This window comes from Ambystoma mexicanum, chromosome 7q, assembly GCF_040938575.1.
Source record: "Ambystoma mexicanum isolate Mex_15411 chromosome 7q, UKY_AmexF1_1, whole genome shotgun sequence".
NCBI lineage: Eukaryota > Metazoa > Chordata > Amphibia > Caudata > Ambystomatidae > Ambystoma > Ambystoma mexicanum.
This window is the reverse complement of record NC_090941.1, coordinates 1,005,114,137-1,005,135,835: the sequence shown is the minus strand read 5'-3', so window position 1 is coordinate 1,005,135,835 and position 21,699 is coordinate 1,005,114,137. Positions and strand designations below refer to the sequence as shown.

Sequence of the window (21,699 nt, the reverse complement as noted above, 5' to 3'; positions counted from 1 at the left end):
AGGAGAACAAGAGAGAGACATCCCCAATTAAAGAGGTGAAGAAAGAAACTGAAGGTTTGTATCCCATGAGGGAATTAAGAGAAGCGGCACGACCCCAGCTAACAGCTGCTGAGGGATACTCAAACCCTGCATACAGCCACCGCCATACGCACCAGAAGGCCACTACCAAAAGGGGTTGGGCGCAGGGAGTACATTAGATGCCAAACAGACACAGATGAGCTCTGATGGCCTAAACAAGACCCAAATAGAATTAGCAAGTATAGGACCAGACGAGTGGATAGCAGCTCAGGTGTTATTGAAGCTTCGGGGGACGGTAGCAGGAAAAGAGGAGAGATGATGCGGAAGGTAGATAAGGAGGAGGTAGGACACACTCCAAGAGGGAGTGAGGTGAGTACCAGGGAAGCGGGAAGCATGACGAAGGAAGAAATAGCGGTACTGGAGGCAAAACTGGCAGAGTTGAGGGACGCGCAAAGCATATTGATTACACAGCTCGAGCAACAGGAACGGAAGAGGAAGGTGAAGACACAAGAAGTGAGGGAAGCGCGAACAGAACTAAACCAGCAGGAGGAAGAGAAAAGGAAAAAGGAAGAGGACCGCATACGGGGGATTGCAGAAAGAATAGCACGTATGGAGCAAAGGGAGATTAGGAGAAAAAAAGAGGAACGAGACGAGAACGACAAAGACGCTATGGAAGAAAAAGATTATATCAGAAAGCGCACGTAAGTACGAAGAAGGGAGAATAATGGAGAGTATACCGGCAAAAGAGGACGGGACATGGAGTGACAACAACAGAGATGCAAGGGTGCTAGGACAGGTAAGTGATGCCATACGGGGAGATGCAAGGGTGTTAGGACAGGTAAGTGACGCGATAATGAACAAACTGGACAAGAGCGGAGTTAGGGAGTGAAGACGACCGACGAAGCAATCAACGGCTTAGATGAAGCAGCAAAGCACTGAGGAGTAAGACCAACCCATGCAGTACTGGAGCGGTAGTGACACCGCAAGTGGGGGGAGACACCGAGGGGACAGGTAAGTACACAGATAAAGACTTGGAGACAGTAACAGTGGGAGACACACGCCCATGCACAAAATTAACATTCTCAGATGGCTTTTGTAGTGAGGAGGAGGGATCTTGAGGGGGACAGAGTAATGGGAGTGGAGAAGGGCTAAGTAAACTATATATCATACGCACAGGCTACGGGTCATCATGGGAGTGCAGGACACAAGAATAAGAAACAACAGGACGGGAGGGCAAAAACTCACAAAGGGAAGGGACACTACGAACAATGACGCCACCAGCCCAGCACACACTGGTATGTCAACAGGCTTAGAGACCTCCCGAGACGCAGAATGGAGGGATCAACAACCACATACAACAAGGACCAAGCAGGTTAACAGAGAGGCCATAAGGGTGTAGCGGACACATGGCTTGCATGACACCTTACTGAATTTATCAAAGAATTTTCTGACCTGGAGGGGGAGAGTGAAAACACACACATCACACCACACCGACACATGCCAGAGGAAATAACAGAATGCACACAGATGTCATTATTAGAGAGAGGGGGACAAGCCCACAATACGTCCCATGGAAGCATGCAGAATATTAAATGTAGACTACCATCATTGAGCGGAGGGGCGGGAAAATGGATATATGAAATGGAGAAGCTAACTGCAGGGCACAAGTTAGCGGTTGGAGATGTCAAAAGGTTATTAATTTCAATTTTGGGTGACGCAGCGGATGACATTTGGAAAAGGGCAGGATTCCCAGGGGTGACCATCAGTGACACCTTGCACGACGGGGCACCCTTTGTAAATTGCAGACACGCACTATGGCAAGTGCGGAGGGTACAATATCCAGACACCTCAGACATAGGGGCAATAACATCACGCAAAATACACGAAAACGAGGACCCTGTTAATTACATCCAGGAAATTCAGGTGAAGTGGCGCCTGGAAACACGGGAGCCATGGGACAAAACATTTGCAATATTTTACCACATACTGATACAGGGGCTCCCAGAACCAGTACAGAGGCAGTTGAAAAAATTGGTAGGAATGGAAGCAAAAGCATGGCCAGAAATACAACTAATGATAGTACACCATTGTAGGTTATGGCAATAAAAGATGAAACAGAAAGAAGAAGATAGGAAGGCAGATGAGGCAAAATTGGTCCAGAAGAAGCTGTCAAAATATGCCATGGAAGATGCACTCATAACCAGCCTCACTCCATCGACACCAGCCACTGCGCAGCAGTCACAACCACTAGCAACACTGTCACAGCAAGTACCAATTACGACACAGCAACTGCCACCACCTCCTCCATACACAGCGCAACGCATATACGCACCACCAATGGGGGAGGATACACGCCAATGGGTAACGGCTACACCCACAACTACAGAGGGAGGGGTGCGTTAACAAGAGGGATGGGATTTGGTCCAGCGGCACACATACCAGGGGGAGGGTTCAGAGGGTATAACCAATACGGACAGCAGGGGTATTAGATAACACTGGAGGATACCCGTGGCAAGCACGAGAGCCGCCAACGTGCTGGACTTTTGGACTAGTAGGACACGTATCACGCACATGCAGGGCAAGGCCGACACAAGCAGGATGGGGAGAGCAAGGGCAACAGGGTTACAACAGTGAACAAAATTACTACCAACAACCACAGCTACAACACATGGGGGAAACACACATGCAACAGCAAGAGGGACTGGCACAACAAGTGCCACAACAACCACAGCAGCAAACATATGTGACGCCCACCGCACAACAAATACAGCACTAACCAGCCCAACACCAAGCACAACAACAACTGGCGACGGCACAACAACAACACATCCAAACGGTACAACAGCTCACACAAATACAAGACAATACACAACTACCTACGGACACGCCGATACCACAGACGCAAATGGGGAAAGTGATGACACTGGATCACAACCCATACACAGGGAACGGACAATCATTATACCTCCAATTGGACAGCCCACAGACGTCCATGTTGTGTCCCATCCTGTCGGTAACACCTAACCCTGCGGAGGAACCACGTATAAAGGTGGTGATAGGTGACAAAATGTTTTCTTTCCTAGTTGACACAGGGGCAACTAGATCCTGTATTAGGGAAGGGAAGTTCAACTTTCAGGCAATGCCATGCACACTCAAGGATTCTCTGGGGCTCGAGGGCTGGTTCCTTTTACTGATAACATCTCCTTATCTGTTGGAGATCACAACCTATCTCTGCCACTGCTATACTCAAAACAATCACCAGTAAACATACTAAGGAGAGACATCATGAGCAGATTGAACATGCCTATATCTTTCACTGACAAAGGAATAGTATGCTCGACACCAGGCATACACATGCTCACCGCACGACACAAACTTCAAGCTTACTGTGGCAAGGCAGTGGCAAGGGCAGAACCAGTGGACGGGGATATCTTCCAATATGGAAAAGACATGGCAATAGCATGGCTACGGGGATTGAGGGTAAGGTGTGGAGGAGGCCAGTAGCATACCTTTTCAGACCGGAGACACCCACTATTGAGGAAGAAGGGGCAATAATGTCAGTGGACATCGAGAGTATTGTGGCAATCAAAGACTACATTGCAGTTCACGCTCAGGATGGAGAAGGTAAAGCATGGAGGGCAATGATAGCATTGGCTGAAGGATGCAGGCTGACGCAGGTGTCAGATGAGGAACTGTTCTCAGACGAAGTAGGAGATGGAGAGATGGTGTTCCAGATGAACGTCTAGGTTTGGTTGAGAGTGACATACAAGGAGGTATCACAGAAAATGGCAATGGCACTAGAAACGCCCGTCCCCACACAATCAGACTTGTACAAGGAAGACTTAGCAGCTGTATCCGCCTCACTATGGACTACTAGTCCTTATGATGTGGGACTGCATAAAAAGCATTGGAGGGGTCAAAATAAAGCTAAAAAAAGGGAGCAATGATGCCCACTATCCAAAGAAGCTGATGAAGGGATTTATGAGACAGTAAGTGCCCTAGTGGAAAGAGGAATCTTGGTACCATCAGAATCACCATGCAACACTGTGGTATAACCAGTGCTTAAGGCTACGGGAGGATCCTGACATTTCATACAAGGCTTGAGACCACTTAACCACATTGTGGAAGCAGAGTACCCGATATCAGCTAACCCAGCCACAATACTGTGAGGAATACCAGCAGAGGCATCACGGTTCACCGTGATTGACCGCAAAAATGCATTCTTCTCAATACCACTGCACCCCGACTCACAAGATTTGACAAGTTTCACATACCTCAACACAAAATGGAAAACACCAGACTACCCCAAGAATACTGCGAATCGCCATCTATCTTTAACAGAGTAATATAGATGGACCTAGGGAACATCGACATGGAAAGCATGGTGTTGCAATATGTGGATGATATAATCATCTGCAGCTCCACTGAGGAAAAGTGCAGGAGGCACACTGTAAAAATGCTCACAGTACTGGCTGAGAAAGGGTACAAGGTTGACAAGCAAAAACTGCAATATTGTCAGGAGCAAGTGCTATACATAGGGCATATCATCTCACAGAAAGGAAGAAACATTGCACCACAAAGGGTGCAAGCAATAAAGAACACACCACAGCCACAAACGATAAGGGAACTGCAACAATTTCTTGGCCTGTGCAACTATTGCAGAGCATGGGTATTTGACTACAGCACATACATAGGACCCCTATTAGAGGCTCTCAAAGAGGCACAAAGGGGGACGAGAAAGTTGGGATGGACAAGAGAGATGACTGATGCATTTAATGACTCAAAGAGGCTATTTCAATGGCATTAGTTCTAGGTACCCCTAACTATGATAATGAGTTCTACATATTCTTATATTGCAATGGTGCAGTAATGAAGGCAGTGCTGACACAAAAGACTAGCATGGGACACAAACCAATAGCATTTTACAGTGGCCATTTGGATCCAGTAATGATGGGACACTTCCCGTGCGAACAACACTCTGCTGCAGTAGCTTTTGCAGTAGAAAAATCATCATCCATTACTATGGGTTGCCTCACCACACTATGGGCCTCATTACGACTCAGGCGGTAAGGGTTTTACGGCGGCGTAAACAGCGCCGACCCTTACCGCCTGAGTACTAGGTCCCTTAGCGCCATGGCGGACTTAACACCTGCTTTTAGCAGGTGTTAAAATCCATGGCGCTAAGGGACCATGGAGTTAATTACGCCACCGTAATTTACGGTGGCGTAATTAACGCCTTCCCCACTCCCATTATGCCCTATGGGGCAAAAATGGGAATGGGGAAGGGTAAATGGGGATTGGGGACTTACCGCCCCGCCAAGGTCGGAATGGGGCGGTAAGTCCGCCAACCACCATGGCGTAAATGTAGTTTACGCCATGGTGGTAAAGTCACGGCCCAGGCGGTAACTTACCGCCTGGGTCGTAATGAGGCCCTATATGTGGAACACGTCCTCTTCGTGATATTAAACAAACCAAAATCCACACTGACTACCCAGAGAGCAACAGGGTATGAGATTATCTCTCTAGGCCTGAATTGAAAATAGTAAGATGTAGCAATGTCAATCCGGCGCAGTTCATAGCAGAGGAAGTGGCCGAAGGAGAATATGTACACTGTACACATGCAATTGAATTTTTCTCATCCACTAGAAAAGTAGAAGAAAATGCCCTAGAGGAGGGTGAGATGTTATACATTGATGGGTCATCAACAATTGACCAAAGTGATGGTGTGAGGAGGACTGGAGCAGCTGTAGTGCGATTGAGGGAAGATTGGACATACGTTCCAGTAAAATGTGTTAGATTACCCCAACAATACTCAGCACAAGCAGCAGATTTGGTAGCACTGATCATAGCTCTGGAAGAAAGCAACGGTAAAAGATTAACAATATATTCTGATAGTGCATATGTCACCTCAACGGTACCTTCAGGATTGATAAAGTGGCTCAGAAGAGGATCTAGGAGAGCAGATGGTACTCCAGTGCAACATGCTCTCCTCCTGGGTGAACTAATAGAAGTAATAGCATACCCAGCAGAGGTGGCACTGGTGAAATGTCAGGCACACACTAATGGGGAAGATCCAGTATCAAGAGGAAACGAAACAGCTGACGCACATGTAAAATATGCTGCGTACTTTGGAGAGACATGGGACCTCCAAGAAAAACAAAAAGATAAGGGTAGGGTAAGACAGATGATAATGAAGGATGGGTACACGCACATTCCAGAGACACAGATTATGGAACTGCAGGCGGCAGCTCCAATGGCAGAAAAGGAACTGTGGCTTAAAAGAGGTTGCACTATGTCCACCACAGATGCACTATGGAGACAGAATAACACAGGGAAAGTTGTGATGCACCTGGCTCTACTAAAAATAGCTCTGGCCCAACTACACCACCCCACTCATACAGGGAAAGAAGTAATTGCAGCACAAATAAAAGAATCATGGTTCTGCCCTGAGCTAAACTCACACGTTGCAAATTTCATTAACAATTGCCTCACCTGCCAACAATTTACGGCCGGTCACACGGTGCAAGTGATCAAAGGTACAATACCCCGGCCCGAAGGACCCTTTCTGCACCTACACATTGACTACGTCGACATGATCAACGTATGTCAAAGATAAAGATACATGATTGTAGTAGTATGCCCATTTTCAAGGTGGATTGAGGCCGGCCTGTGCTCTCATGCAGATGCATTTAGAGCAGCTACATTTTTAGTAAGGGAGGTCTTCCCGAGGTGGGGGGTTTGCGAAATATTAAGGTCAGACAACGTTCCCCACTTCGCCAATGAATTATTTCAGCACTTAACTGCCCTTCTGGGGATGAAGCATAAATTTGCCTGTGCATATCACCCACAAGCCAATTGCGTCTGTGAATGCCTTCACGGCCTCCTGAAAGAATTGATAGCTAAAATCCAACAAACAACCAAAAATAATTGGCTTTATTGCCTTCCTCTGGCTCTGTTTGAATTGAGGAATAAACCAGGTTCAGACCACCACCTCACACCACATGAGGTGGTGACCGGACGCCAAATTTACCTCCTCCTCACACCACCATCAAGGCCTATGAGTGATTGTCATACAGCAAGTACTGTTTTTGGTGAAGAAATGAATGAGTATGTCTCTTCCCTGGTTGCTAATGCTGCTTTTATCTCTCAACAGATTCAACGGACGCGGGGCGGATCAGAGAACAACCAACGGGAAACAGCAAACAACAAGGAACAGGAGATGACTGGACAGTGGACAGTGAAAGAAGGAGAGAGAGCACTCCTTAAAAACTGTTGGAGAAAGTGGAACGTCCCTAGATTTACGGGGCCACACACAGTCCAGGAAGTAGCCCCTAGGGCCGTCAAATTGTCCGATAAGGACGTTTGGACACACATTCATGACATCAAGCCCTACAAAGCACAGACCTGCCCCATCCCTACAGCGACAGGGCCAACGATTCAGCAACGACAACTAACAACAACTACACAGCACAAGCGCCAGATACCCCAAAAAATACAAATGACCAACCACCCACAGCCCACCCCATGGTTACGAGGTCGCAGACCAAATACGCCCCCATACCAGAAAAATAAAATTATTATTGTTAAGAAACTGCCAACAAAAACTGGAAAAAATAAGCTCCACTAAAAAGCACCCGCCAACAGCAAAAGAAGAACATTGTCAAAGAGATCTGTAATATACACCACACTGTGTAAACACGTGCATGCTCTCTTCTCTTTTGTCCCGCAATTGCAGTTATTGCGCATTGTTATTGTTATATTCAAATATCTGAAAAAGAACATTCGCCACTGTCCAGGGGCAAATGCTACCCACAGACGATATCCCAGAAGCACTGTCACATCAATTTGTATACATTATAAAAAGGCCAAAGTACTTAAGGCACAGGAGAATACGCATCTATTATAATGCGTTTCTCATGCTAATAGTACGTTCATTTCCACACCTCCACGCAGCATTACCTGCCGTGAGAGATAGGACCGTAAGGAAGGCGTGGGAGGAGCTTTTCGCCTGGTCATTAAACAACCACTTGATATGCAGGGCTTGAATAAAAAACACTAACAGAAATAACACAACTTTTTAGAGATATTCAGGCAGGCACCTATATCATCTAAAGTAAAGTAGCTGCAGGACGGCAGCACAGGTAAGATAAAAATTCCAGTGGTAATAGCAACTGTAATAAAGATGTTGGGGATATTTTTCACCACTGGTCTGATAACTGCCGCTGTCTGGTAGGCCTACTATGCTTTTCACGTGACTGCAGTTCCCAATAGTAACATTTCCGCTACCACGGCTGCACGGAGAACTGTGTCAGGTGGTACAAGTAGCACGGGACCCAAGGTAAACAGAGGTAAACATAGTGGGCCTCATTCCGAGTACGGCGCTAACCAATGGCGCTATTAACGCCTTGGTTGACGCCGTACCCGCACCGGCAGCGCCTGGGTGGATGGCGGAATCACCGCCCCATTCCAAGGTTGGTGGGGCGGTAATTCCCCATTCACCAAGGCTCTTCCCCATTCCCAAATGAGCCCCCATAGGGCTCAATGGGAATGGGGAAGATGCAAATAACGGTGACCGTTCATTACGGTCACCGTTATTGGCTTGGAGGCCCCTTTGCGCCCTCGACTTTAACACCTGCTCAAAGCAGGCGTTAAGGGCGAGGGCGCAGAGGGAACTCGGAGTATGGCGGTAAGGGATTACCGCCACCGGTCCCGTTACCGGTGGCCGCTATCCCTTACCGCCATACTCAGAATGAGGCCCAGTGTTTCTATAGATGTACATGGGGTGGATACATATCTTACAAAACCTGCACACGTTTCCAACAACATGTGGTATAAACACATGTTCAAAATTGGTAAGGACACGACAAAGGACAACTGCTATGTGTGCTCGTTGATCCCATACACCATGAGTGCCTCCAGAACATTTGTGGCATCTGAAGTACCAGCAATAACAACAGAATGCCTGTTATATTTACCATTGTTTCAAACACGAGGACAATTTCAAAGGAAAATGGCAACACTAAAATGGAAATCAAGATCAACATACCCATATGAAGAAAACTTCATAAAAACACTACCGATGTATGATAACTATTGGCACCTGACCGAAGGGCTACAATACATAACCGATGGACCCGACAAAGGAGAAACAAAAGAAGTGACATTGAACTACCTTCCATGTAAATGGAATGCAAGAGAGGTTGGAGGTGAACCAGGGTCCTGGGAAAGACCACTAATACTGGTCTATGGCAAAGTATATAGAAGGAACGGATGGGTGGATGGAGTTGTAGGAAGCAAGATAGTGACATTGGCAAAATCATCGGTAATGTTAGAGCTAGAGGAAAACGACCAATGCTACTAGGAGTGGACAAAGAGTGTGGCACTACTAACATGGTTGGACAAGGAGTAGGAACCCATAACGATAATACCCGTCACAGCACCTACACTATGTTACCAGCACAATGGTGAAATAGATGTTGGAGTAAACAAAGGATGTAAAAGGACAATAAAGATTCCTGAGGGGGGAGCAGGAACAGCCGTGCTGATGGACCACTACTGGGCCTGTGGAGCAAAAGCTTATAACAGCCTGCCACAGTCATGGAACTGGGTATGTACCATGGTACACATTAACGTACCATCCCTGCTAGTACCACAAAAACACATTGACATGGAAAATTTCCCTAAAATGGATGAAGGAAACAAAAGGAAAAGAAGGTCCGTGGGAGAAACAGGCAGCACCTCAAAGAGCGATGCTACTAAAGAAAAACAACTATCCAGAGTAAAAAGACAAGGAGAACCACTAACAGGAAATTACCTTTGGGGAAAGTCAGAAACAGCTCTAAGTGAGATTCCCCCAGCGCACAGATTATTCAGTAGAGCAGCAATGTTCTTTTCCTCCATCATACATCCAGGAGTGCAGGCATATGCGAATGCAAAGTGGCTGCAAATAACACAATGGGAGCTGATGATGATGATTAACTTCACAGTAAACGGATTCAATGCAATAAAAGAGGAACTAAGAGCGATTAGGATGGTGACCCTACAGAATAGGTATGTGCTAGACCTTCTAAAAGCAATGGAAGGAGGTGTTTGCACAAAAATTGGAAGTTTCTGCTGCACGTTCACCCCTTCAAACGACGAGGAGAATGGCACTTTATCTGCAGCAGTATCACACCTTGCCAAGATGCATGCCAAGATGGAAGAAGAAGCTAAGGGGGTGAAGAAGGATGGTAGGATGCATGATCCTGGGAATGGCTTCACTGATGGGGATAAAACTATGGATGGCAAGGTCGAAGCGTACTGCCGAGGCAATGATAGGCATGCAAGTGTTAATGCCCGCTGAAGATGACAAACAGGCAGATATCACCATGAAGGAGCGCGAACGGCTGCGGTAACAGAAAAAATTGTTTTTTTGCAAGCCTGGCGGTGTATGTGCATACATGTACTGGTCATTTAAAGATCACGTGGACCAATACGGACATCTGGCAGGAATAACGAAGGTATGGCAAGTGAGAGGAGATAAAAGAGTGGATAATTTTGTGGTCGACAAGTTGACCACAGGGGGACTGAAGAGGGAAAATGGGACGATCCCCTTCCCAGATTCCCGTCCAAACCATGGCCAATGACGTCACGACCTAAGTACCCACCACGGGATGAGTCCGGCCATTTGATCGATCGTGGCCACACCCCACACCCACAGGCCAGCTGCACACCATCCAAAGCACGCGGTGGGGCACCAAGTGGAGCGGAGACTGACCATATGGATCAACTTGACTAAATGTCACCAATCCATATCGCCATCATTAGAGATGACATGATGACATAGCCATGACGGACAAGAACACACGTGCTGCCAGGCACCTGGATCAGACCCACACCAACCCACATGAAGAACATACTCAGTGCTACGACTTAGAGGACCACGCACACTTACAGACATGCATCGTTGTTATTTTTCAAAAAGGCCAAACCCCGCACCGCAGAAACGCAAGACGCCAGAAGAGCTTGTGCACACGGTTGCAGACGCTTCACGCTACCAACACCCTGAAGATGACACCCTGTACATGGACTAATGTATAATTCGAATTCGCACCTCGCGTCCCCGCCTTATGGACTATATGCCGCCACCCATGACTAGGCCAAGGTAGGCCGCAAACCAGAGTCCCCAGGCCCACAGCGGCCCAGCTGGAGCTACAAGGCACTGATCATGCCGAACAAAACCGTGACGGGAGTCCCAGAGCCAAGGCCGCGAAGTTGCAATCAACACGCCGCGCTCTCAATGCCAAGGTCACACCTGCCACTGCTAGGGACTCCTCGGAGCAGAAATACAAATCAAATCCACATGATTCTGCCTCAGCCACGGTCTCTCACCACGTGACCAGGCCGACCTGATACGATGCCAAGCTCCAAGGGCTAGAGAAGATCTGGGGTCTCACGTCTGGGACCCAGGCGGCAACAAAGGAGTTACAAGTCGGACACCGGTGGCCATGGGAAAGGAGCACCCAACAGCCAGTAGTAAGACCTGTCCATTGTCCACCACTGACACATAGTCATACATTGTTGCCAGCATCAGGTACATTGCTAGCTGGGAACAACGATTTTCCCAGGCTTGGTGGCTCGTGGATGAACCAATCAGAACACGAGGGGCTAACCACTGACGACACCATAATTCACCCAATCACTAACCTTCTTCATGTAACAGTATTTCATGTAACCATTCTTTGGGACGACCCAAGCGTACCACCTGACCTCTTCTCTACCAATAACATTTCCTTATAAACTGATCTATACTGACCCTACCATTCGGGGAACCAACCCGGGGTAGTGTTAGGTCTGGGGGTCAAGGTCTCCCAGATGACGCACATTGTGGCATCACACAGGTAGAAAAAGGGCCTGCGAGCCAACTAGAGCGAGACGTTCCTTGGATACCTAGAACCTGTCCCTGTCTGTTTTATGCAATAACACGATGGGAGCTGATGATGATGATTAACTTCACAGTAAACGGATTCAATGCAATAAAAGAGGAACTCTTTGCTCTTGTGTGTGCCTCATTCTCCTTTGGGACGCAGGAGGAGTTGGGGCCTCCCCAACCCCGGTGGTCCGCGGACGGCCCCGCCGACCCCCGGGAAATTACCCCGACACAGCCCTCTGTTTGGACCAATGAAGTCCACGGACAATAAATCATGAAGTAAATCCTCAGACCAGACCAAGATATCACTATTTGTTTTTACATTCTCTTTCTACATTTTTTTAAATCAACTGGACAGATTTAGAACACATTTGGAAAAGCACGCGTTTGGAACTAAGCTGCAATAACTCACCTAAGTTTGGTTTAAATCCATCCAGCAGTACAGTCTGTAGCCACAAACAAAATGTTTTCCCCATTCAACTTGATCTGGATTGCAAAATGTTTTGGATGCCCCCACAACTTTGCCACCCCTTTGGCGTACCTGCACAAAACTTTGCAAAACCATTCAAAGTTGGATCTATGTTTTTTTGCACAGTTTCATGCAGATATATATGGATTCAGAGACCCCCATAGATTTCACCCATGATGTAAGTTTTATCTCATTGTTGATTCCTGCTGTGATCTCATCTCATGATCTGAGAAATCGGGGGAACTCTGAGTTGAAATTGTCATCACTTCCTAGACCAGCCAAATGTCATGGTTGTTGTTGAAATGAATTGGACTCTGTCGCTTAACTAAAGTTTGTTAATGGAATTTTAAGGGTTTTGTAATGCTATATATTTGCCTGGGCCCACTGTCCATGGCCTTTGGCTGTGGCCACTGTCCATGTTGTACCACCTATCAAAATAATGTTTTCTCACTGGCCACGGCCTTCCCCTCTCTGTCCCTCTCTCCACTCCTCTCTCCTGGAGTGATCACTTTCTCCTATCCTCCCACCTCACCTTCCCTACCCCACAGGCAAAGCCACCCTCATCACTGCCACCCACCTTCACGGTCATCCGACCCATGAAGCGCGTGTCAGTTGAGGCTTTCGCTACCACCTTCTCGCCCCCCCTCCCCCTTCGGCTGACTCGCACCCTGACATGGCCCTCTCCACTCTTCACTCTGCTATATCTGATACCCTTGATATCCTTGCCCCTGTCATGAGAATCCGCCTGAAGCCCAAAGCCAAATGTAACTCCTGGTATGACTCGGATCTCGTCACCCTTAAACGCAAGTGCAGGGTGGCAGAGAGGAAATGGCGTGCTTCATGTTCATCCTCTGACAAACTGGCCTGCCGTCTGCTCCAAAGGCAATACCCGCTCTCCGTTCTCACTAAGAAGAGAGCCCTTATCCAAGCCTGCATCTCTGCGGCATCTAAAAATTCGGCCGAACTCTGCTGCAGTCTCCAATCTGCAAGGAGCTGGCCAACCCTGCTGCAGTCTCCACCTCTCCTGTCGTCCCCTCCCAGGCCCTCTGCACGGCACTGGCCTCTCACTTCATTTCAAAAACTCAGGACATCCTGTCCTCACTCTCCTCCTATCACCTCCCCCCCTCTATTCCCTGCTCTCCCTCTGGCCCTTCTGCAGCCACCCCTCCTCCCTCCTTCTCTGTCTTTCCCCTTTTTTCTGCGGACGAGGTTTCGAGACAAGTCCGATCTATGAAAGTCACGTCAAAATGGGTCCACCCATGTTCCTCCAAAACTATCAAGGACCACATCGACTCCCTGTCTCCTGCCCTGGCTGACTTCTGCAATCACTCCTTCGCCTCTGCAGTCTTCCCATCCCCCCTCAAGCACTCCCTTGTGCACCCCCTTCTTAAGAAACCCTCTTCCGACCCCTCCTGCCCAGCTAACTATCGCCCAATCTCTATCACTCCCTTCCTGGGCAAGCTCCTTGAGAAACTGGCCATCTCCCAGCTTAATCTCCATGCTGAAACTGTTGGTAGTCTTCATGACCATCAGTCTGGCTTCAGAGCTGCCAGAAGCACGGAAACTGCTCTCCTGAACATCCGTGAGGACCTGCTCTCAAACCTTGACTCTAACACCCCTTGTGTTCTCATTTTTCTCGACCTCTCTTCTGCCTTTGACACTGTCAACCACACAATCCTGCTCAACCGTCTCCGTCGTAACCTGGGTATCACTGGTCAGGCCCTGGCGTGGCTGACCTCCTTCCTCTCCAATTGACCCTCCCAGGTCCAACTGGGTTCCTTCCTCTCTGACATCTTTTTCTCTACCTGTGGTGTCCCCCAGGGATCTAACCTCTCCCCCTGGCTGTTCAACCAGTATCTGGCACTTCTTGCTCACCGCATCGCCGCTCTCTGTCCCAACTTTCAGTGCTACGCAGATAATACCCAGCTCATTTTCAGGCTACCCTCGGCCTCCTCTTCCCCTTCCCTCATCTCTGACTGTCTTTCTGCTATCCAGGAATGGTGTGCCGCCAACGACCTCTGCCTTAACGCCAGTAAGACTGAGATTCTTCTTATCGGCACACCCACTCCCTCCTTCCCTGCAGCTCTCTGGCCGGCCTCCCTTGGCCCTCTTCCTGCTCCTACCTGCAAGGCAAAAAACCTCGGGGTCATCTTCGACTCCACACTCTCTTTCTCTCCTCACATATCTGACGTCTCTAAGAAGTCACACTACCAGCTACACCTCCTCAGAGGTATCCTTCCTTTCCTCTCCTTCCCCCAGAAGCTCACTGTCTCCAGAGCCCTGGTTCTCTCGAAGCTGGACTACTATAACAGCCTCTATCTAAATCTTCCTGCCTCTACTCTCCACCCTTTGCAACTCATCCAGAACAGGACTGCGAGACTTGTCCTTGGCCTCAAGCCCAGGGACCGTATCTCTCCAGGACTGAAATCACTACACTGGCTCCCAGTGGCTGCGAGGATTAAGTTCAAAACCCTCTGCATTGTCCACAAGGCCTTCTGGGGCCTTGGGCCAAAATACCTTCAACTCTCTCTTCCTAAATATCTTCCTTCTCGAGCTCTTCGCTCATCCACCTCCAACTACCTCAGGGTCAGCCACTTCTCCAAGCAACGAGCTGGGGGTAGATCTCTCTCCGCAGCAGGGGCCTCCCTCTGGAACAGCCTTCCTGCCTCCCTGAAACTTGAGGAGAACCATCTCCGGTTCCGGAAGCACCTTAAAACCTTCCTCGTTGCCTCCGCTTTCTCTCCCTCTCTCCCCTGCTAAAATCACTGAAACTGCACTGAATCTGCTACTGGGCCACTCACTGATCTCGGTCCTTGGCCCAGCCACTCTTCCCTGCACTGCCTACCTGCACTACGGGACTGTCTCTGTATCCTACAGCCCCTTCTCCCGGCACTTACCTTGCACTTGCCACCAGCTGGCCATATTATTTATATTGTATTCTACTAACCATGTACTGCACTTTCCTTGCACTTGCCACCAGCTGGCCCTATTATTGATCTTGTATTCTACTAACCATGTACTGCACTTTCCCCTCTACCCTTCCCCTTGCACTTTTCCCAGTACCCTCTACCCTTGCACTTGCGCAATCTGAATGACACCTGGCCAAGTAGGATTGTTGTCTGTCTCTCCCTGTCCCCCCCCCCCTGCCTCGTTGCGCCTTGAAACACTTGTGTATAGGTGCGTTACAAATGCCATATCATATCACCTGCTTAGTAACTAGCTGCATACTACCAACCATCTCCTTTGACTGTGTCCACTGTCCATTTTGCACCAATTAGGCATACAGTCTGTGGTCCATTTCCCCTCACTAAAAACGAACCACATACCACTGACTATGTTCCTCAGTGTTGGACACAATCCACGATGCACCAATCAGTCATAAAGAGCATCACCCACTGGCCATGGCATTTGGGTATGGCCAGTGGTCTGCAGCAGTGGCCCAGGTACCCTTCACTAGTAAGTAACCAGATCTCATGTCCTTCAACCATGACAAATCAATACCACTAAAATAGCATTGTCCCATGTCGCCACTTTTTACCCCTGTCTTTCATTTCTACCCCCCCCAACTTCCCCAAACAAAACTGCAGCAACCTCACACAGGCATCTCCATACCACCTTGTGTTACTGTGAAAATCATTCCTGCAGTAATGCAGCATTTGCTAATTACCATGGTGATAGAAAAACACATGAAACTTTAAAACACTTCCCCATCCCCCCTGCCACTCTCCATATGCAACGCACATCGTTTCTATCCCCCACATCCCTTCACTGTGTAAATTATCCCAGAAACTCCTCTTGTCCCGTTAAACTTGTCGTAGGAGTAAAAGAGTCCATTCTGGACACATTACTGCCTTGCAGCTCTGTACATCTTGTGGTTTGGTAAAGAAAGTTATAAAATAAAGGGATTGGTGGCTTTACTATTCTGGAGATACTAAAAACAACACCTGATAATCTTACAACGTACACTGTACAGTCAGGGACGTCATTTGGGGGTCGCCTGTGGTCTCCCTTGCTACCCTAGTGGTCTCCTTTGCTACCCCTAAAAAGAAAAAGAAAAAACACTTTTTTAAATTTATTTTTACAAACGAAAGTTCCTGGGCTGTGGCCAGAACCGTGTGGCTCTTTGTTTCTGGAGTGATGGGCTTTCTTCCCAAGGCCTTTTAAAAAACAGGGGGTTCCACAAATGTAACAGTGACCCTAAATAAGAAAGAATAGGAATAGCAAATAGTTCGTCTTTCTGGAATTCTATACAATATTTTCTAGACTCATTAAAGGTTTATTTTAGAAACATTTCAGGGGTTGAGTCGCTGATTTAGTCTGTTCTTAAACACCTCAAATTGAATGAAAGGACGTGTGCATTCGCATCCCATGATGTCACTTCGGGGTGGGGTCAAATTACATCACTTCCTGTGATGTCATCAGAGGTCAAGGGGCATGTAATGTATCTTCCGCTACCCCTGGCATTTTGGTGAAATGGCGTCTTTGTGTACAGTCACATAGCTGCCAACATGCCCCACTCCATTCTCGTTATTTCTGCCCTGCAACAAATAGTGCTCCTGATTCGTTGCTTGTAAATACAGAACTACAGGTCCCAGAATGAAAAGAAATCCGTTGGAAATTGTCAACCGAGAAAAATGGGGGTGCACTGAAAAAGAAACCTGCTGTATAGTTTGCACAAATAATTGTTATTAATAATAGATTTGGAATATTAAACAGCGAGATAACTGGAGGGCAGAATCATACCCTTAGTTAATGTGGGAGGTGTTTCCCAGATGTGTTGTCTCTCCTCTTGTCCATCAACAATCTAGCAACAACATTTACCTGAGTATATTTGAACATACCTGCAGCCCAAGACAGCCATGTGCATTGTTGACAGAGCAAGCATGTTCAGGCATGAGGACCAATGATGAACGACGAGGGGACAACCAACGTAGCTGTGTCAGCCACATATCAATGATATTTTGGGGCCCAAATAATGGCAAAATGTGCCGATGATATGGCTGTTTAATGATATGATATTTTATTTATAGCGCGTCTATACACAAGTGTTTGAAGGCACGACGAGGCATAGGAAGGGAACAAGGGGGAACAAGACATTGGGCCTCATACCGACCCTGGCGGTGGGGGGTTAACGGGGCTGGTAGAGCTGCCGGACCTGTTAACTCCCTACCTCCTCATTACGAGGTCTGATCGCGGCACCTGCTAAGGACGCCTGGTAAAACCAGGCGTCCTTAGCGGGTCCCGCTAGCAGACCAGGATGCTAACAACAGGCCTGTCATTAACAGGCCCGTTGTTAGCATCATCCCCATTCCCATTGAGCCCTCTGGGGGGTCAAATGGGAATGGGGATGTACCGGGTCCAGGTTCCCTGAATGGGGAACTACCGGGCCCTCCCAGGTCGGAATGGCCCAGTATTTCCCCATTCAGGGAACCCGGACCCGGTACCCGGAATGGGGGTAGCCATGCCGCAAAAAGCGGCATGGTTACCTCCAGGGTCGTAATGAGGCCCATTGATCTTAATAGGCCCAGTGACATTGAGATTGCGCAAGTGCAGGGAGGGGAAAGGGGGAGAAGTTCCAGAGTAGGGGAGGGGAGAAGTGCAGGACATATGATTAACAAAACACAAACAAAAGAAGAAGAGAAATAAAGACTGGCATGTCCAAATGCCACTCACAACAGCAGAAGCTGCAATGATATGATATTATATGGAATTTGTAACGTGCCTATACACAAGTGTTTCAAGGCGCGAGGAACAAAGGTGGCAGAATTACTTTGGTATTAACTATTTGGTATAAACATGAATGTTTAGAGGTTGTGTAGTTCTTCATGCACCCCAAAGCATACTCCTGTCCCCAAGACCAGTAACAGTAGTCTTCTGCTAATGTTCCCTTAAGAGGTTCTTTCCAGAGAACTTACCTCATACTCTTTTGTGAATCCTGGTACCAAAATCTCTGACTTAAATTGAGTGTTATTTTCACACTATCCAGGTGAGATGTATTTTATCTTCACAGAGGGAGAATTGGGGGCAAGCGGGTTATGGTTAGTTGGTGGTCTGCAATACCTTATGTGCAGAGCTTTCTGAGAAATACATTAGGTAATGTGACGATATAAGGTTTCTAGGAACCCTTTTCAGAATACGTTTTTTTAAATCTGACTGTTCTCAGTCAGTTGTTCAAATCTGTGGAATCTGGAAACCCATGATCGGTTCATCTAGTAGTGTGAAACCTGCACCAATTAGAATGTCAGATTCATTCTATAAATGTGGGCGGTGGGTGTGCACAAATGTAATCCTCTATGGCAGGGTTGTCCAACTCCAGCCTCCAAGGGCCGGAAACATGCCAGATTTTCAGGATACCCCTTGTTAATATTCATGAGATACAATTTGCATCCAATGATTCTAAATGTATGCACATTTTTGCTCATGAATATTAATGAGGGATATCCTGAAAACCTGCCAGGATTTCGGCCTTCGAGGCCTGGAATTGGGCAATCCTGCACTATGCCTTGTGGGTCCCCTTACACACACAAGGTGTAAGCTAAAGAAGATATTCTTGTCCATCCAACTGATTCGCAACATTCAGAACATGCATTAGGCATCATTGTCGTTCTGTCGTATGTGTATTTCCACTGAAGCACAAGTGCCAGTCTTTGAAAGATGTGCCTAGCGAATGGTTGGGTGCCTAGAGAATGTGAAAGATTTGGAAGCTTAAATGAAGGAACATCACCACAAAAACCGTTTACAAGCTCATCATAACCCTTTCTGTAGTAGCATAGGCACTGACCAGAGAATATTGAAAGCAATAATAAACTACTGATGCTGGTCAGTGAACATCTTTGAACGCCATCATCTTTAGCATATTGGCTCAATGGAAAAGCCCACTGTGGGGAGATCCAGGCTGTAGTCATCGCTCCAGAGTTCACAGGGATGGATCCAGTCTGTGAAGTGAGTTTGAGACTCAAACATGACTTAATGCTTTGGGGGACATGCAGTCTATATACTATACAAAAGACACATGCCTGTAGGCCCCTTCTGAACTTGAGGACATCCTTATCCAGTCTCAGGGAAGAGAGGACACATTTTGTATTTGTGTGGGCAGATGTAGAGCTGTTTCTATTAAGATGACCTCAGATATCGATGTGCATGGTATGATTGGAAGAATTTGGTTACGTAGCATATTGTAACTGTGATCTTGCTTTGATTTATTTGAAAGCCAATAAAAGGGCCTCAGACCTGGCATTATATAATAATGGTATTTCAGCATGATGCTGGAATCTTTGTAGGGTCGATAGAGATTTTTGGGGATTTCTGTGTACAAAACATTGCAGTAGTCTATCCTGGATGACATAGTTGGCAGAACCAATGCAGTTCAGCTGGGGAGTTTTATCGGGCAAGTGTTGGAATGCATTTTTCAATTTGCTCAAAGATCACTGGTGCAGTGAGCACAAATCTGTTTTTAAAAATAAAATAGTGCCTGTCTACTCTAAGCAAAAATCAAACACCACCATTCTACAACCTCAGTGGACTGTTATTGGCTATTCTCAGGTATCATGAGCACATGCATATTACTAATGAACAGTCCATTTTGAACACACCTGTAGATGATTCATATTGGTACAAATCTTATAAATTGATGAAACAAGTAATACTAAGACTTTTTCGAAGAGGTAAATCGTGAGACCCGTGAATCCAACATTACTCATATTTGAGGTTTTATTGGTCGATATGAATACATCTTCCAATGAAAATTTAGAGTTACACAATCAATATTTACTGATGGCACTCGATCATTGGCTGAGGTAAGGTTCAGGGGGAATGTGAAGGCTGAAGTTTCCCTTTTAACACATAAACCTTTGCCTTTTTGTTATAAAACAATTTGTCTACATTGTCAAACCTGTCAACATAAATAGTTAAATGGGTCAAATTCGGCTTAGAAATTGTGTTTAATGACTCCTTTGAAAGCCACATATTTTTGTTTCACTTCCCACTTACAGAAGATATGACGAATAACTCAGCAAATGTCTTCATCATATACGGATTCCCAAGTCTGCAAGGTTTTCAAACATTGCTATTCTGGGTCTTCCTCACCATCTACATCCTGACTATTACAGGTAATGGAATCGTATTTCTCCTTACAAGCCTTGATCGAAAGCTTCGAACTCCCATGTACTTCTTTGTCAGTCACCTCTCCTTCCTGGATCTGAGCTACATCTCAGTGACTGTTCCAAAGATGCTGGCCAAGTTTCTGATGAACAGTAGCACCATTTCCTTTAGCGGCTGCCTCTTACAGATGTATGTCTTTCTTGCTGTGGGCGGTACAGAATGTTACCTATTGACTGTGATGTCCTTTGATCGCTATTACGCCATATGCCAACCTCTCCATTACGCCACACGCATGACTAGAAAGCTCTGCATTCAACTGGCTGCAGCTGCATGGATTGGTGGATTACTCTGTCCATTTATACAAACAATTTTAGCATCAAGACTTCCCTTCTGCGGATCCAATGTGATCCACCATTATTACTGCGACCACCCACCCCTGCTCCAGCTGGCCTGCGCTGACACCTCTCTCAACGTTGCTATCGGATCTTCTATCAGCTTCATTGTTATTATTTCATCATTTTCCCTAGTACTATTTTCATACATTAAAATCATCATGTCCATCATGAAAATTAGTTCACCTGGTGGAAGAAGAAAGACATTTTCTACCTGTGCTTCCCATTTAATCATTGTAAACATGTTTTATTTACCAATCATCTTCATGTACATACGACCCGCTGAAGCCTTCATCTCTGAAGTAGACTCATTGGTAGCCATGCTGTATTCTGTACTTACGCCCATGCTCAACCCTGTTATATACACCCTGAGAAACAAAGACATTAAGCAGGCCTTCAAGAGGAATCTCAACATTTTCAAAATCTTCTCAATGAAAGGATAAACGTTTGCTGATAAGAACTGTTAATGGAAATCATTTGTAAAGCTATCCGGTCCTGGTTATGATTTTTATAAGTCTTCCATAAAACTTGAAATTCAAGAACTTCATCTATTGTTACTTGCAGCTTTCCAGATGTTTTTCCCTACCGCCTACAATCCCTTATCAGGTACAATTCTGGCTTGCGCTGATGGAGTTGCAGTTCAAAACATCTGGAAAGCCATAGTGGCACATGTCGCTGCAGATCTGTAACCGTCTTTTGTTGTTATGTTTTACAGCCACTGTATTATGTGCTGTTGCGGGATACTTATAGCTATTATTGTAATCCTTTCATCGCTATGGGTCGGCACTCCAAGGCTTCTCTTAGCATGACTT

General features: G+C 46.8%; 1 protein-coding gene across 1 annotated transcript; it reads left to right on the top strand.

Annotated features, from left to right (window-relative positions):
- The first annotated feature begins 20,391 nt into the window (after nucleotides 1–20,391).
- Nucleotides 20,392–21,330, top strand: LOC138528101 (olfactory receptor 6N1-like). The gene has a single exon (XM_069639552.1). It carries the CDS (start codon nucleotides 20,392–20,394, stop codon nucleotides 21,328–21,330), a length of 939 nt encoding a protein of 312 aa, XP_069495653.1.
- Nucleotides 21,331–21,699: the final 369 nt, after the last annotated feature.

Coding starts and splice junctions, on each gene's coding strand:
- LOC138528101 (XM_069639552.1), top strand. CDS start 20,392: ATGACGAATAACTCAGCAAATGTCTTCATCATATACGGATTCCCAAGT.